The following is a 15,557-nucleotide window of genomic DNA, read 5'->3' as shown; positions in this document are numbered from 1 at the left end:
GATTCGTAGCTCTGTCTCGTTTGATCTCAGAACAACCTTTCATTTTACTACTTTACTTTTTGAAGAGCATTTTCCTAAAACTTCATTGAATTTCACATATCGAAAAACTTCAAAATTTACATTGTCTACTTAAGCACATACCTACTCACGTTTAACAGTCTGGGTGGGAGGATTTCCATGTGCACTGAATGAAACATGCGGAAGCCTCTCAAGTCAGTTAATTCACGTTCGTTACCAACCCATACATGTAGATCTAGAGGTCGTGGTTTAGTAGAATTTGGTCTTGTTTCAGACTGAACATGGACGTGACAGCTTTAGCAGTATAAATGAGCACTGGAGGCAACACTGCTTTGCAGGAAATACCCACGCCCTTTTTCCCTAAAGGGTTACCTTTGCGTCCCAGTCCCAGGACTGTACAGAATTGATTTCTGCCCCTCCCCTACTTGTGCCTGTAGTGAAATACCCCCTGAGTGTTGCTTGCCCCTGGAGCCTTGTGCTTGCCCTTGCAGATCGCCTGATCGGTCTGCCTGAGGGCCGTGCCCGCAACCACAACCGGCCGCAGCAGGTACCAGTGCTGGCCGGGATCTTCATCGAGGACATCGCTGTGGGAGCCGAGCACACGCTGGCCCTGTCCTCCACAGGGGACGTGTATGCCTGGGGCAGCAATTCTGAAGGCCAGGTACGTCCTGTTGCCTCTGCTCCTGACCTCCGGGAGCCTCTCACTGTACTTGACACATGTGCCTGGCATAGCTTCCTTTTGGTGGAAAAGAAAGCTTTTATTGTCATGCTTCTCCTTCGCCCTTCAGCATGGTTGTGTTTTAGTCAATTTCCATTATTTTCTTGTTTACTCTCTGTGCTCTTTCGTGGTAGCAGTTTGGGAAATCACTCAGAACATGCTACCCAAATTAATCCAAGAGTTTTAAAAAATTGCAGATTTTCTCCTAATTATTGAGCTGTCTTCAATTCTTTCAACATGAAAAAACTTATGGTTGGTGTCAGTCAGATCTGTGAACTTTTTAGATGCTTTTCGTAATGAAAATATAAATGAACCTTTTGAAAGGAGTGATTTTTTTTTTTTTTTTTAGTCAGTACATGCTAGAACAAAAATGGCGTTTAAATAGCACAGAGGAAATGTAGGAGCTTTGTTGTCTGTGTATGAAAGACTGCAATACAGGACTTAGCAACATGGATCAGTTCCTCAGTCTGGGAAAGATTTTTCCAGAAGTCTCCAGCTGTTTTCAGGTCTCTTTGATACCTGGATCTGTTGCTCCCGTTAGGTGCAGATGCAGTATCCTGTCAAAAATAAAAGATGAAAAAATATATGTATATGGTAAATATTCTTTATCACAGTATATGCTGTAAAGAAATACCATTTTTTACCATCTTCTCTCACTTTTTGCTTGGAGAGTTTTAGAAATATCATCAGTTGTTGATTGTTCCCTTTTGTCAGCTGGGGCTGGGCCACACCAACCACGTGAGAGAGCCCACGCTGGTAACGGTGCTGCAGGGGAAGAACGTGCGGCAAATCTCAGCTGGCCGCTGCCACAGCGCTGCCTGGACAGCTCCCCCTGTCCCACCTCGAGCTCCAGGTGAGCAACTGAGATCTTGTGCAGCCTTTTCTTTAGTCTTGGTGTCTCCTGGGGTGTGAGTGCAACAAGAATTTCTGAACATTTGGGACAAAAGTGGTTTTGTTTTATATCCATACTTTGTTTTTTATGATATCCCAATTATCTTACTCTCAGTTTGGCTTCTGTTGTGATTTAACCCCAGTAGGCAGCTGAGCACTGTGGAAGCTAGTGCGAGGAAAATCAGCTTCGTCCCAGGCAAAGCAATGCAGATCCCCTTTCTCAAACAGTGCTTTGTTTCTGTTTCTGTGGCAGGTGTTTCGGTGCCTTTGCAGCTTGGTTTACCTGATGCCATTCCACCCCAGTATGGGGCACTGAAAGAAGTGAGCATTCATACAGTAAGAGCGAGGCTGAGACTGTTGTACCATTTTTCTGACCTCATGTACTCTTCATGGAGATTACTTAACCTCAGTCCCAATAACCAGGTAAAATTCCTTTTGAAAAAACTGACTTGGCTGTGTTGTTCTACTAGAGAGTAGAACAGTATATCTACCCGATCTGGATGGACCTTAGTAATAGGCTCTGTAATTCTTTTGGTAAAAAAAATTTTTAAATAAATAATTCCGGAATAAAGCAAACTTCGTGAAGGTATTGCTTTACATTCTCACTTATGCTATCACTGACATGTCAGTGTTCTGGTTTCCAAAAGCTTACTAGCCTCAAAATTAATACCAAAAAGTGCTGACCTGTTTCCTGAAACATTGAAGTGCCAGTCATTGCTATGAAGGGTTCTATTCTGGAAAGAATGGAATGAATATCCTTTATTGATACGTTTGTTCTCATTGCTGTTTTATTGCAGAACAGTACATCTCATTACAATGCTGGAACGTGGGGAATAGTGCAGGGACAGCTGAGGCCCTTGCTGGCACCACGGGTGTACACCCTGCCCATGGTGCGCTCCATAGGCAAAACCATGGTGCAGGGCAAGAACTATGGGCCCCAGATCACTGTGAAAAGGATATCCACCAGGTCAGTGCTGCTTTCGCAGGCCTGTGAATACTGATATTTATGCATTTCCTTCTGTTTTGGCATTCTGAGCTCTCTCTGTAGAGCTTTGTTGATCAAGTTAACAATAATCAGTAGCCTTTACATAATTATGAGTTACATTTCTGGCTGTGTCCCTTTCCCTCAAAGGGGTCGGAAGTGCAAGCCGATTTTTGTACAGATAGCAAGGCAAGTGGTAAAGCTGAATGCATCAGACCTTCGCTTACCCTCCCGTGCCTGGAAAGTGAAACTGGTTGGAGAAGGAGCTGATGATGCAGGTGGAGTGTTTGATGACACCATTACAGAAATGTGTCAGGTACGTCTGTGAGTATTTTGGAAACATGTTTTAGTAATGTATCCCAGTCCAGTCCCAGGAAAAAAAACATTATAGTCTGACATGAAGTCAGGTCTTGAAATAAACATGTCTTTATTACTTAAAATCATCATGCCATTGATTCTGCCATTTACTTTCTCTCAGTGTTTCATATTAATTTGTAACGAGTAATCATCACTGTAGTGAAATACTCTTGTCTTGTAATGCTATAATGTCTTGATAGTTCTGTCATAGGTTTGCTTTCCCTCTTTCTAAGAATGCTTTTTTCTTGTTAATTTTTAAGGAACTGGAAACTGGAATAGTAGACCTGCTTATTCCTTCCCCAAATGCTACAGCTGAAGTAGGCTACAATAGGGATAGGTAAGTTGTCCAGGACTTGCTTTTATTGCAGATGGTAGTGGGTGAAAATCAAAATCTTCTACTGACTCTTTTGTACCAAATGATGAGACTTCATGATTGTCTCTAGTATATTTTTTCCTTCAGGTTGTGATATTATTTCATTGTGGAGGGAGGGCATGGTTTTCACATGGGCTTGCTGGATTGGTGATGGTAGAATTCAGAGTAACATCAAGATGCCAGGCTTTGTGCTCAGGAGTTCTGCCTCCCTCAGCCCTCCAGTGTTTTAACAGCTAAAGATAATAATCTTACTTGGGCAGGCCTTGCTGTTAAGTGTGCTGGCAGTTACTGTTTCGTACTTAGAAATGTTTTCTCTTTTGCTTCTAATAAGTAGCATAGAAATAATACTCTTTTCACTGCTTCTTTGTCCCTTCAGGTTTCTCTTTAACCCTTCAGCATGTTTAGATGAGCATCTGATGCAGTTTAAGTTCTTGGGCATTCTCATGGGTGTAGCTATTCGTACGAAAAAGCCATTAGATCTTCATTTGGCTCCAATGGTCTGGAAGCAACTTTGTTGTATCCCACTCATCTTAGAGGATTTGGAGGAGGTAGATCTGCTCTATGTGCAGACCCTCAACAGCATTCTTCACATTGAAGACAGTGGGATTACGGAAGAAAATTTCCATGAGGTAAGATCAGAAAGTCTGCACTTTTAGGTTTATTTTGAAAGCAATTACTTTATCAGATTGACCTTCACATCAGTATTTATGTAATTTCAATCTCCATTCTTGCGATAACAAGCACTTTGTGTGTGTTTAGAATAGTCTGTGATCTTACTATACATAGTTCTAGGTGACTTATAGTAAAATGCTGTACTTGGATCACTGGAGTGACTTGTGCTTTTCCTGTTTCGCATAACAGATGATTCCTTTAGATTCTTTCGTTGGCCAAAGTGCTGATGGTAAAATGGTTCCCATAATCCCTGGAGGGAACAGTATCCCACTTACCTTTTCAAACAGGAAAGAGTATGTGGAGAGGGCAATTGAGTACAGACTCCACGAAATGGACCGGCAGGTAAGAACCTCGTTGTGGCCCGGCCCTGTTGTTAGTGGGAGCAGGGGGCGATTTGTGCCTATTTCCATTACAGTTTATTCTGTGGTAAGAAAAGCTTGGCTTTCTGTATCTTTCTGGGTCTCCATGTCTTTTCTTCACCCACAAACTGTTTTGGCTCTTTTTTAAAATGTAGTGCTGTTTCTTCCTCAGTAATTGTTCAGTTGGCAAAAGAGCATTAGAAATCAGAGCTGGTTTTCCATCTGAGTAGCCCCAATTGAGAAAAAAACCTGCGATTTTGCATGCTGGGTACTGTAACTGGGCATGTGAACAACACAGAGACTGGCTAAAGTAAATATTACTGACAATCATTTGTTTAACTTGAAACTGTTTCTCTTTTGTTGTACCACAAATCCTGCAAATATTTCATGGTATGTTGTGGGAAGTGCTCATTACCTATTTGCATAGTTCTGTGTATGTTGTCATTTGAGTAGTGACCCTTGTGAAAGCAGTATTCTAATTTCAAGGTAAAGATGTCTGTGTGATATTATCTGCGTTAGAAAACAGCTTCCTCATCAGAGGTACCGAATCCTAAGTCTTGCAGAACAAGTACAGCATTCTCACCGTACATCTGAGCTGGAACAAAGCCTTTTCTGTATTTACACAGTTTCTTGGTTTAGCCATCATTATTTGTGCTGCCAGCTTGTAATTTTTTTAAGTAGTTCTGTTTTGGATCAGAACATGTTGGTTAATGTTCAATTACAGTTAAAAATAGCTGTAATATTCTCCAGGATTTTGAGAAACAATACAGCCCTTGCAGGGGCTGTGTGTGTACGAAGCTGTATTTGGCAGATACTGGTAATTCTGTATCTCAATGCCATTTCTTAGCTGGGAAGTTACTTTTTTTTTTGGATGGTCCAGGCAGTGACAGAGATCAGGCACTTCAAACATCTCTCCCATTTTTGGCCAATAGGTGGCTGCTGTCAGGGAAGGAATGTCTTGGATTGTTCCCGTTCCTTTGCTGTCCCTTCTGACTGCTAAGCAGTTGGAGCAAATGGTCTGTGGAATGCCAGAGATATCAGTTGAGGTTCTGAAGAAGGTTGTTCGATACAGAGAAGTTGATGAGCAGCATCAGCTGGTGCAGTGGTTCTGGCACACCCTGGAAGAATTTTCAAACGAGGAGAGAGTTCTTTTCATGAGGTTTGTGTCAGGAAGATCTCGATTGCCAGCCAACACAGCTGATATCTCTCAGCGATTCCAAATAATGAAGGTTGATAGGGTAAGACACATTTTTGTTATTATTATTGTTATTGTTATTTGCTCTCTAGTACAGTCTGTGCTTTGGCACTAGGAGACAATTTCCATAATTGTAAATTTACAGAGAAAGTATGGGATAGGATATGCTCTGAATTAATAAACTCAAACATTTTGGTTGTGTAGAAGGATATAGGCTGCATGAATTACATCTTAATTTCATTGGTGCAATTGGTGACTAGAGATCAAGACAAGAAACAAACCTTTGTCTACTGTAACTGTTCCAATCTCTCTTCATTTAGTAATTTTCATTCTGTTTTTAATTTCTTGTAAGTGGCAACATATGACCACTAGTGAACTCCTAATGTTTTAAAGCCACTGCAGTGAGTTTACAGTGTATTATTTTACGTACAGGGTGCATTCATTTGGAATTACTTTGGGGTTTTGTGCAGTGAAAGCACGTTTTCTGTGAACAACGTGAACCAAAAACTTGACAAAATCTCAGCTAACAGTGGTTTGTCTGTCATCTTTGGTTAGGTGTCTCTCAGATTGCCTTATGTTAAGACACACTACGGTATGTAATTTGAACATTGTTTGGTATCTTGCAGTGGGCTGCTGAACAGCAGTGTAATCAGCTTTCCAAAAGGCTGAATTCCAGTAGTGGGTTGAGTTATTTACAGAGTAAGTGATACAGTAGTTTTAGATATACTTGAAACAAGGATGAAACAAATGCTGTAAACAAGGGAGGTTAGTCTGCTGCTTAAAAAGAATTTGAGATAGAGTATGCAAATGATAAAGTCAAGGGAGGGAAGGAGCAATGAAATGTGGATATGTTGCATTTTTAACTTCATTCACAACTTACCAGTGTCTCACCTTTTATCCATTTCCACAGCCTTACGACAGCTTGCCTACCTCACAGACTTGTTTCTTTCAACTGAGGCTCCCACCTTACTCCAGTCAACTAATCATGGCAGAGCGTTTGCGCTATGCAATCAATAATTGCAGGTCTATAGACATGGACAATTACATGCTCTCCCGGAATGTGGACAATGCAGAGGGCTCAGACACAGATTATTAACATTCTGTGAACAAAATCATCTTCCTTTTACTACAAATAGTGCCCCAAGTCCAATTCATCGTTGACATAATTTTACAGTAACCATAGATGTTTTAGGAGCATAAAACCAGATGTTAATAGATGGTGGCCACATTTTAGTTACTCTAAATGTAACAAAAATTAGATGTTTTTATTTTTTTGTGATTGAAAAAAAAGAAAAAAGGAAAAACAAAACAAAAAAGTATGATTGGTAAGTTTTTTCTCCTTTTTTGGTCACTTTTGATAAGTTTGCATGGAGACATTTTGGTGCATTTTTGTTGGGAATAGTACATTTGTAAGCCCTCCCAGTGAACATGAAGAGTTGTACATTGTGTATAATTGTTCATTAGCCAGGACAGTTTTACATGAATATTCACATATTTATTTTGTTTTAATTTGAATTGCCTGTGCAGGGTTCCTTATGCAGAGAAAAATAAAGCAAATTCAAGAATTGGTTGCTTGTATGCATTTGTGAACTGTGGTTGGTTTACTCAGTCTTCATACTTTTGTATTTTGTTTCAGGAAATTATAGTCTTACAGTGTTTAGACAGGGTGTGACATTTGAAGCATCTTAAAATGTTTATCCTGCCGGACTCTGCTGTGTAACCCCATGCTCTGCATTCTCTTGGCCTGAGGCCCTGCTTTGTTCAGGTGTACTGCTGTTCATTCCTTATGCTGCAATACAAGTTCATGTTGTGCTTGGTTCCTTCTTGCTTTTTGTTTAAACATTTTGCTCCTCCAGAGTAGTTGTTGGCAGTAACAACATGCTGCCACCTTGATTCAGAAAACTTTAAATCTTTTGAGCAAAATAGTAATATTTTTTAATAGACACATTGATGTAGTTGATTCCTGCTCAGAGTATGAAAAAATTAAAATGGAATTCACAGGGTAGTAGTTGAAGCTGTGGATTTTATTCACATTTTTAGCTCTGCCTTTGGTCTCATTTTGTTGCAGTGATTATTATGATCAGCATGGTTTGGCTTACACTGTGATTGATGTTCCTGTTTGGTTAGGGCAGCGATGTACTGCACAAAGAAATCCCTGCTCTGTGCCTTAGGAAAGTGCTGGGCGATAGATGATTGCCCATTGTCTCTATAAAAGACATCATTGATGTCAAGCTCCAAATGCTGCTTGGTGTTCAGAGCAGGACTGACCTGGGTGAAGGAACAGGGGAGAGTTTGTCCCCAGGTGAGTCAGAGCTGCTCTGCCCCCATTGTCCCCCAGCCTCTTCCTCCCTGAACTCTTTGGGAAGATGCTGTAGGGACTGAGGGCTGGTGAAAATGTTTGTTAGTGTCATCTCATGTGGGGCAAGACTGGTCCATCTGAGTCTGGAGTGTAGGGTAGAAATTTCTGTTGTTTTCTCTCCTGTGTTTGTTGTACGTTAGCAAGGACTGACTGGGAAATTTTCTGGTTGTCTGAGACTGAGCTGCTGTATTGCTGCCAGCTGACAGTGCTCAAAGGGAGGGATAAGCTGTAAAAATGTGCAAATCTGGGTTTTATCTGGTGAAGTTCTCTCAGTTAGGACTAGTTGTTGGCTCCTGAAAAAGGCTAAAGATTTTTAGCTGTGATGAAAGGACCGCAGTGCAATGTGAAACATTTGAGGGGGATCAGCAGTTTGGGGGGAAGGAGGGTCTCAGGCCTCTGAAATCATGCAGACTTGGTTTCCTGCCTCATTGTGTATTAGATTCCAAATTGGACTGAGATTTTTGGTGTCCCATCACTGTGTTGTGGGGATGTCTATTCACATCTTGGCCTAAATTTATAGGTGTAATAGGTAAAAAATACAGTATATAAATAAATGGGGAAACTGCTGTATTAAGTCCTGTATTACTGCCTTCTACACCTCAGTGATGTGTCTGACTTAGTGGCACCGATTTGTCAGCCTGTTTCAATCAGCTCAGAAAGTAATAGAACAGTGCCTAAATATGGCAGTTTTATATGGACCATGCAGTTGGCTTCCTGGATAATGAAGATCTTTTTAGAGGCAGTTGACACTGAAATGAGAGGATGTTATTTAAAGGATTTTGCTTGATGGAACTTTAATGGCTTGGAACTAAAACCACAGACGTGTTTCCATCCTTCCATAATACCCTAAGTATGGTATAATTATTAGTGTGGTATTATTAGTAGTATAATACCTAAGTAAAATGTTATCATTTTCTATACTCAAACTTCAGATTGGATTGTGAAGTAAGAAAATTCATTATTGATGCTGAGAAAATATATCAACACAATCCTGTTCAGACTTTACCATGTCATGAACAAATATCACCATTCAAGGAGGGGAAGAGCAAAGTAACGAGTTAGAGCATTTCTATACAAATAGTCAAAGAAACCAAGTAGGGAGTGTTTCAAGACCCTTTTTAGCTCTATAAAAGAAAGCTAAAAACCCAAACAAACCACACACCCCACAAAATACCCTGCCCCCCACAGTCCTTGTAGAAAACTGGCAAAAACGCTTAAGTAATACGTAGACAGATGCAAATGTGCTTTTATATCTCGTAGTTACTTGAAAATCTGTTCCTGTTACACCTACAGAGACGTGTCTTCCACCACAGAGTGCTGGGAGAGCTGGTTGCACGAGGAGGTCTTTGCTTACTGCTGTGACTGTATAAATTCCTACCTTGTTTTGGCTTGTCAGCAGTGTGTGGAACTGGTGTTGTGTATCCAAGGTACGAGTTGTGTCAGCTTCCCAATTTCCACATCACAGTAAGTTTGTTCAGCTCAGCAATGTCCTTTCCAAGCTGTCAGTGCTGGCTGAGGATTGCTGTTTGTCCTTGTCCACACTTCCAGTTTTCTCCTTACTTTGTGGTGTATAAGGGCCCTACTTAAACTTTAGGAATGAGTTAATGAAATACCAGTTTTACAGTGTCATGCTGTTAAATATCTCTATGTAATGAAGATGCAATAATTTATTTTCCTCATTGGTTTTCTGGGTGATCGTTTCTTACGGATGCTCGTACTGATCATTTCCTCTAGAATTGAAGCATTGTTTGACAAAGTTGCTGTAATGCTGTGATTTATTTCTTAGCTCAGCCAAATTAGAGAGTACCAAGGATGTCTGTGGATCAATTAACCAGGATGGGAAGGAGAAGTAAGTATATTCAGTTATGTTGAGAGCTGTAAAGTCCTCTGGTGTCAGATTTTGTAGATGGTGGCATAGCATCAAAAGCATGTAAAAAAAAGTTTCACTTCTAGGTAGCAGTGCGTTATAGGAAAGGGACAGCCTTGTGCTTTGGGATGAAAATAGTTACTGGTTTTGTACTTTGCAATGAGAAATGGGTGTTCATATAGAGCTGGCCTGTGGTGTGTTCCTAATTTAGCATTTAAAGCTACAGGCTGTTAGTCACTGTCTTTTCTTGTGGGTTAGTTCTCTGAACTAGCATTTGTTTGTATTGCACTTCCTTTAATGTCAGCTTTACAAAATAACTTGGTGTGTGTTACATGATGTAAGTACATCATACAGAGGTTCAAACTGTGTTTTGTGTGCCTTGAATCCATGCTTCCCTCATTTAATAAAAAAGCCTGGTAAATTAGCTACCGCTGTTAATCACTGAGGCAGTGCTGGTGGTCAGCACTCTGCTTTTGCTAGAAAGACCTTTCAGGGAGTGGTTATTCCCCTTAGTGGATGGAATGACTGTCTGGATATACCCTTTAACAGAAGTTTGTTAATCACTCTTGCCCTGAAATTTGTGAAAATCCTACAGTGACTCAGGCTCTCTCTGCTGTGGCTTTATGCCCTTGCTATTACATAAGAAGTCTCCAGTCTGAACCTTGTGACTCAGTGGGAAGCTTTTCCTTAATGTTTGTGTTCTCAGGTCCCTGAGTGAGTCACTCTGCCTCAGTTTACTCTGTGTGTTTCTTCCATGCAGTCAGGTGAACCTTGCCATCAAACTTACTGCACTTGTCAAACTACTGTTAAACTTTCTTAAAACGTCCATAAAATTTATTGAACTCAAATTATTTGGCCTCAATAAACACATTGCTGCTTCCCTCTTCTGAGTGAGGTGCATCTGCAACAGGAGGGTACCAGAACTGCAGTTTTCAGCAGGTCAGGCATTTTGTGACAGCAATGCAAGGTTTTCCAGTTTCAAGGAATAACAGAGAACAAATGTTTTTGTCCTTAAGCCTGACCAGGAGGAGATGCATGCCTTTTCCCAGTATACCCTTTACAAAACAACCATTTGTTTGGACTTGACCAGAGCCCAGGAAAGTAGCCACAGTTCATTGCTACCAGAGTGAGGTAAAATACCCACACTGATTATTTTACTGCACTTAGAGCTGAACCAATTTTCTTGATGCTTTTTCAAGCTTTTTTTCTGGCTTACTGTCTGGGATCATGTTAGCACTTCTCTCTGCTCTCAGCATTACTGAAGGACACTTCTGCCTGACTCTCTCTAGTCCAGCTTGTGTTATGTTGCGGCAGAAATCCACGTGGAGCGTTCGCAGTGATGCCCCATGGAGGGTCACTGCCTCCAGTGTGTGGTCAGTGATCCGCACACAGTTCTCCAGTTTGAGGCTCTTCAGGTTTGGGCAGTTCTTGAGAACCTGCAAAATGCAGTCATCTGTAACGTGGCCACATCCAGAGAGGGTCAGAGACAGCAGATTTGGACATCTGAAAGCAGGATGGTGACAGGTGAGGTGGGAGAAATAAATCACAGAGCTTGGAGAACCAAATAGCATCAAGAATAAATATGAAGGCTGAAAAAATGCCTCCTCTTCATCAGGAGGGGCAACAAGGCACAAGTAGGTGAGTGCATATGTAAATCTTAATGTTCAGCTTTACTAAAGGCAAAGCTTGCCTCCTTTGCTTTTTCTGTTGGTAGCAACATCTCCAGCTCAGCTGGCAGAGTGCACAGGGGGATGTGGAAGCCTATTTAAGCTGTGGCTGCACTGTTTTCTCTTAAGGAGTTGGATGGTGCTGAGACCCAGTAGAGAGGAGATTTATTTCAGGATGAAGTGGAGGACTGCTATGCAGACATGCTGAGCATGAGCAAGTAAGGCACTCCCACTCCTCATTTGCAGGAATTATGGATATATTTTTTCTCCTTCAGTTTACTCAATAGGTGCTAGCTGCTTCCTAAAGAGTGTTGATGTTTGAACCCCACACAGCTCTTAAACTTTGCTTTGAATCACTGAAACTGGTAACTCTGTTGTTACAAACAATGATGCAGCAAATGAAAAAAGCTTTTTCTTGCTGCTTGGGTAGCCCTGAGGAAGTACAGGAAAGGCCTGTCCCCAGTGAGGTGTTGATGATGCCCAGGAGCTGTCCTGGAGCAGCTGCTGAGCTCAGCAGGCTCCTGTGCAGCAGCCTGCAAACCTGTGCCGTGTTTGGCTCCTGGCTCAGCCCCCTCTCCAGGCAGTGGCAGTTCAACATCCACCTGTTCAGCTAAATAGAGCATCTGTGGTAACGTTGCTCTTGTGAGACCTCTAGACAGATTTTTTTTCTTTTAACTCTTTTCTGTTAATGAGCAGTTGGAGAAAAAAGCTGGCAGGAGCAAGAAAGGCTCTAACAGAATAAAACCACTTCAAACTCAGGGAGAAAAGCTGGATATTTAATTTGCATTTTTCTTTGTACACAATGTTAGGAATTTTGTTTGACTGGGAATGCTTTCAATAGGTTGCCGCAAAAAGGGGCAGGACCCGTTGTAGCCACAGGTGTGCTGATCCCTCCTTAATCAGATTTTTATCAATTGTTCTAGAACAGTTCAGAAATTTGGTACTTGCAATTTAATCCCTGTTTTGAAGCTGCCGTTCAGTCCTTGTTTTGAGATTGCACTGCTGTTGGCTCTCACCAAGACACTCTCTCCTGTCAGTATCACATAATTTGTTGGCTTTTTTTGGTGGTTGTTCCAAAGCTGAGGGCTGGCTGTGGCACAGGACCCTGTGTCAGGGGAGGCACTGCCCTGGCCCTTGGGCTCTGCTCTGGGACCAGGGCCAGCCCTGGTGTTACCCACACATAGAGCAGGACTGGCTCTAGCCCAGAGAGCCTCCTCCTGTAACTGCTCTGCTCTTTCCTCAGAGCTGCCTTGCAGCAGCAGAGCTGTTACAAGAAAAGCCGTGCACCCAGAGCTGCTTTTCCATGGTGGCATTTCTTTTCCCTTACTGTAGTTCAGAAGCAGCTAAAAGTTTAAACGTTAGTGTAACAGCAATATTTATTTCTTAGACTGAATTAAAGCTGGCATTTAGTAACATGTTTAATGAACAACGTGGTTGTTATGAGGTGTGTTCACTGTTAGAAATCAGGATTCTGCTCCAGGCACCCCCCAGACACTGCCAGAATGGTGCAGTTCAGCTGAGCAGCAATGTGGGAGGCAGGAGTGCACTTTCCTGTATTAATTACCAATTCTTAGAAAAAAAGAAGGAAAAAGTAGGCTTAAGGAAAGTCTACATGAAGTATATACACTATTGCCACTATAAAATGAACTTAATATTACACTAAAATTGTTAAGGCAAAGCACTCATGTACTTCATTTCAGGCAGGTGCTATGTAGTATTTGAAACAATTCTCACTTCACTCAAGGCAGTTACTGCACACTCACACCCACAGAACGTACCTGTTGCAAACGTCTAGTAAAAAATCACTGACAGTGTTCTCATGCCTGTTACAGAAGTCTTTCTGGAAACTTTTTTTCATCCAGTCCTCAATGTTACACACCTTGACTCTCTCTGAATACCAGCAGATGGATAAGTATTTTAAAGCAGGTCCCAGGAAGAAATTATCCTTCTTTAGTTCCACTGGAGAATGAAAGTGCAACAAAGACCACAGTAAAGGATCCTGAAACACTTCTAGCAACTTGTGACATGTTTCTGCTAAATTTTTCCTACTGTTTTTGTCCAGAAAGGAAAAGAGATGCAAAAGGCATTCCCGGTTGAGCTGGGTTATGTGCATAGCCCCGCAGCAGTGGCAGAGTCTCTTGGCCTCATGGAGTAACAGCAGTGCTGGAGGGGGCTTGCACTCACTAGGAGGTTGTTGCACATATATGGTTGTGGAATGGGGTTTATTTTTGGCTAACAACTGGTGCAGAAGCTCAGAACAGAGAAAGGAAAAGAACCATGTATGCAGCTTGTGCTTCCCTTTGTCCAAGGGAATGGAGTGGGCATGTACAACTTGACACTCATGAAATGCTTCCTTAAAAGGGATTTTTTTTTTCCCCCCCCCTAGACTCTCCTGAAGCTAAGTGAAGCTCTTGTTCCGAGTTGCTGGAGAGGGGAGTGGGGCTGTAGGTACAACTGCCACGCATATCTCTGTCAGTGCTTCCCATTTGGGAGATTTTGCTTTCTGAGCAGCAGTTTGGTTTTGCAGAGTACAACACTTTTAGTCTCTATTTGTTCATTGATTTTCTGAAGTTGCACATTTGGTTCATGTTCAAGGATTGCTACATGGATAATGGAACTTCCAGAGTTTTTTAAAAGGAGCTGAAACATTCTCTGGGTACCTTGAAGTGTGCACACAGTCTGCAGTTCAGTTTACAAGCCTCAGAGGTAGGGGCAGTTTCCTGCCCGCTGTTATTTGAGGCTGAGCTGTGCTTCTATAAACAAAGCTGGCTGTGTCCCCACCTTCTGCAGGAGGGAAGCAATGACACAGAGGCAGCCACGCATGGAAACAGTGAGGCTATGTTTAGTTCCTTGTGGGTTTGTGCTTTTAGTAGATGTCTTCTATTGGCTTGAATTTTACAAGTTGGGCTGTTCTGGTTTTGCAGGTTTAGTTCTGTTACCATAGAAACCTTTTTTCCACCCTTTGGTGGAAAAAGGAGATATGAAAGTGGTTTTCTAGGTAAAAGTATTTGTTGTACAGTAATGGGAGAAAGTGTAGCAGAAAGTTGCTCCTAGAAGAAAAGTAAAGCTACAGCAAGGACAGGTTGAAATGAAAAGCAGTAAGCATCCCTTCAACTTTCCTGCTTGTGAAGCAAAAATGCTTGAGCTGAAGGTATTTTATAGTTACCTTCTGCCTGGTGACTATTTCTGCCTATAAGAGAATAAATACATTGAACAAATCCATAGAAAGTAACAGCAAACAGCACTGGGGGAGTTTTTCATATGGCCTGCACACAGATAGGAGTTGGGAGACTTTATGTACCTATGGCATTTTAATTAGGAGTGTTTTAATACAGGACAAGGATCAGTGAGACCCAATTTTATACCTTTTCCTTCTTACCCTAAGAATGCAGTTTAAAATTCAACTCTGAAAAACAAGATCTGAAATTTATTTGCAGTCTGTAACAATTGTAGCTTCTTAGCTCGAGGAAGTGCTTGACTAACCTGTGTGTCTGAACACAGCTGGCATACACAAAGAAATGGCAATTTGTTTTGCTTCATTCTTTAGTTAGTAACTTCTTACTATATACAGTAAGCTGTGTTTAACAGTTGCCAGCCTTTTTGGTTTAATATCCTGTGTTATTTAATCTTTTTCTTGAAATGATAAGGAGATTGCTGTTCCTCCTCCCACCTCAGAAACAGGCTCTGGACAGTGCCACGAGTGCTTTATGAAGCCATGAAAGGGACAAGAAGATTTCATATATACCAGGAAAGGCAGTCACAGGAAAACAGCAGCTGAAATGGTGTGCCTGAGATGTTGTTCCTCATTCTCACATTAGCATTTTCAACTCTCTCTTACCTTCTTGAGCAGGCTTAAACAGTTGAGACTTCTCAGAGTTATACATACAGGAATACTATTTTTAAAAATATTATTTAAAAAAATTAACACATCAACCATCCAGCAAAATTGAATGACAAGGATGTTAGGATGAACTCTTGCCAGACAGAGGGGACACACCACAATCTGACATAAAAATTAACAGCAGTTGGATGACAAGGCCCATGAAAATGGAACGGCAGGTCATCTTTGGGGTTGAACACTAAGTGTGGTAGAGGTGTT

The 15,557-nt window shown here is 41.5% G+C and overlaps 2 protein-coding genes across 11 annotated transcripts in view; one reads left to right on the top strand and one right to left on the bottom strand.

The window, feature by feature from the left end:
- Nucleotides 1-6,869, top strand: part of HERC1 (HECT and RLD domain containing E3 ubiquitin protein ligase family member 1) — a 101,489-nt gene extending 94,620 nt beyond the window's left edge. For all 10 annotated transcript variants that reach the window (XM_032122726.1, XM_032122725.1, XM_032122731.1 and 7 more), the window contains 10 exons: nt 510-679; nt 1,451-1,589; nt 1,881-2,050; nt 2,425-2,594; nt 2,760-2,925; nt 3,227-3,303; nt 3,716-3,968; nt 4,201-4,353; nt 5,303-5,608; nt 6,476-6,869. In XM_032122726.1, the coding sequence (XP_031978617.1) occupies nt 510-679; nt 1,451-1,589; nt 1,881-2,050; nt 2,425-2,594; nt 2,760-2,925; nt 3,227-3,303; nt 3,716-3,968; nt 4,201-4,353; nt 5,303-5,608; nt 6,476-6,661 (1,790 nt within the window). In that variant the 3' untranslated portion in view covers nt 6,662-6,869. The remainder of the gene's footprint in view (nt 1-509; nt 680-1,450; nt 1,590-1,880; nt 2,051-2,424; nt 2,595-2,759; nt 2,926-3,226; nt 3,304-3,715; nt 3,969-4,200; nt 4,354-5,302; nt 5,609-6,475) is intronic.
- A 36-nt stretch (nt 6,870-6,905) lies between these two features.
- FBXL22 (F-box and leucine rich repeat protein 22) lies at nt 6,906-15,460 on the bottom strand. Its single transcript, XM_032122772.1, has 2 exons — nt 13,237-15,460; nt 6,906-11,294 (listed from the first exon to the last, which is right to left on the bottom strand). Exons 1-2 carry the CDS (start codon nt 13,569-13,571, stop codon nt 10,955-10,957), a joined length of 675 nt encoding a protein of 224 aa, XP_031978663.1. The 5' UTR covers nt 13,572-15,460; the 3' UTR covers nt 6,906-10,954.
- Between the last annotated feature and the right edge of the window lie 97 nt (nt 15,461-15,557).

This window comes from Corvus moneduloides, chromosome 13, assembly GCF_009650955.1.
Source record: "Corvus moneduloides isolate bCorMon1 chromosome 13, bCorMon1.pri, whole genome shotgun sequence".
Lineage (NCBI taxonomy): Eukaryota > Metazoa > Chordata > Aves > Passeriformes > Corvidae > Corvus > Corvus moneduloides.
Note: the sequence above shows the minus strand (reverse complement) of the source record. Positions and strands in the feature narration are given on the sequence as shown.

What these genes read in the sequence shown, in the direction of transcription:
- FBXL22 (XM_032122772.1), bottom strand. Translation starts at nt 13,571, where the DNA reads ATGCACATAACCCAGCTCAACCGGGAATGCCTTTTGCATCTCTTTTCC. An exon ending in TTACTAGACGTTTGCAACAG is followed by an intron (nt 11,295 to 13,236) that starts GTACGTTCTGTG and finishes TCCTGCTTTCAG; the next exon opens with ATGTCCAAATCTGCTGTCTC.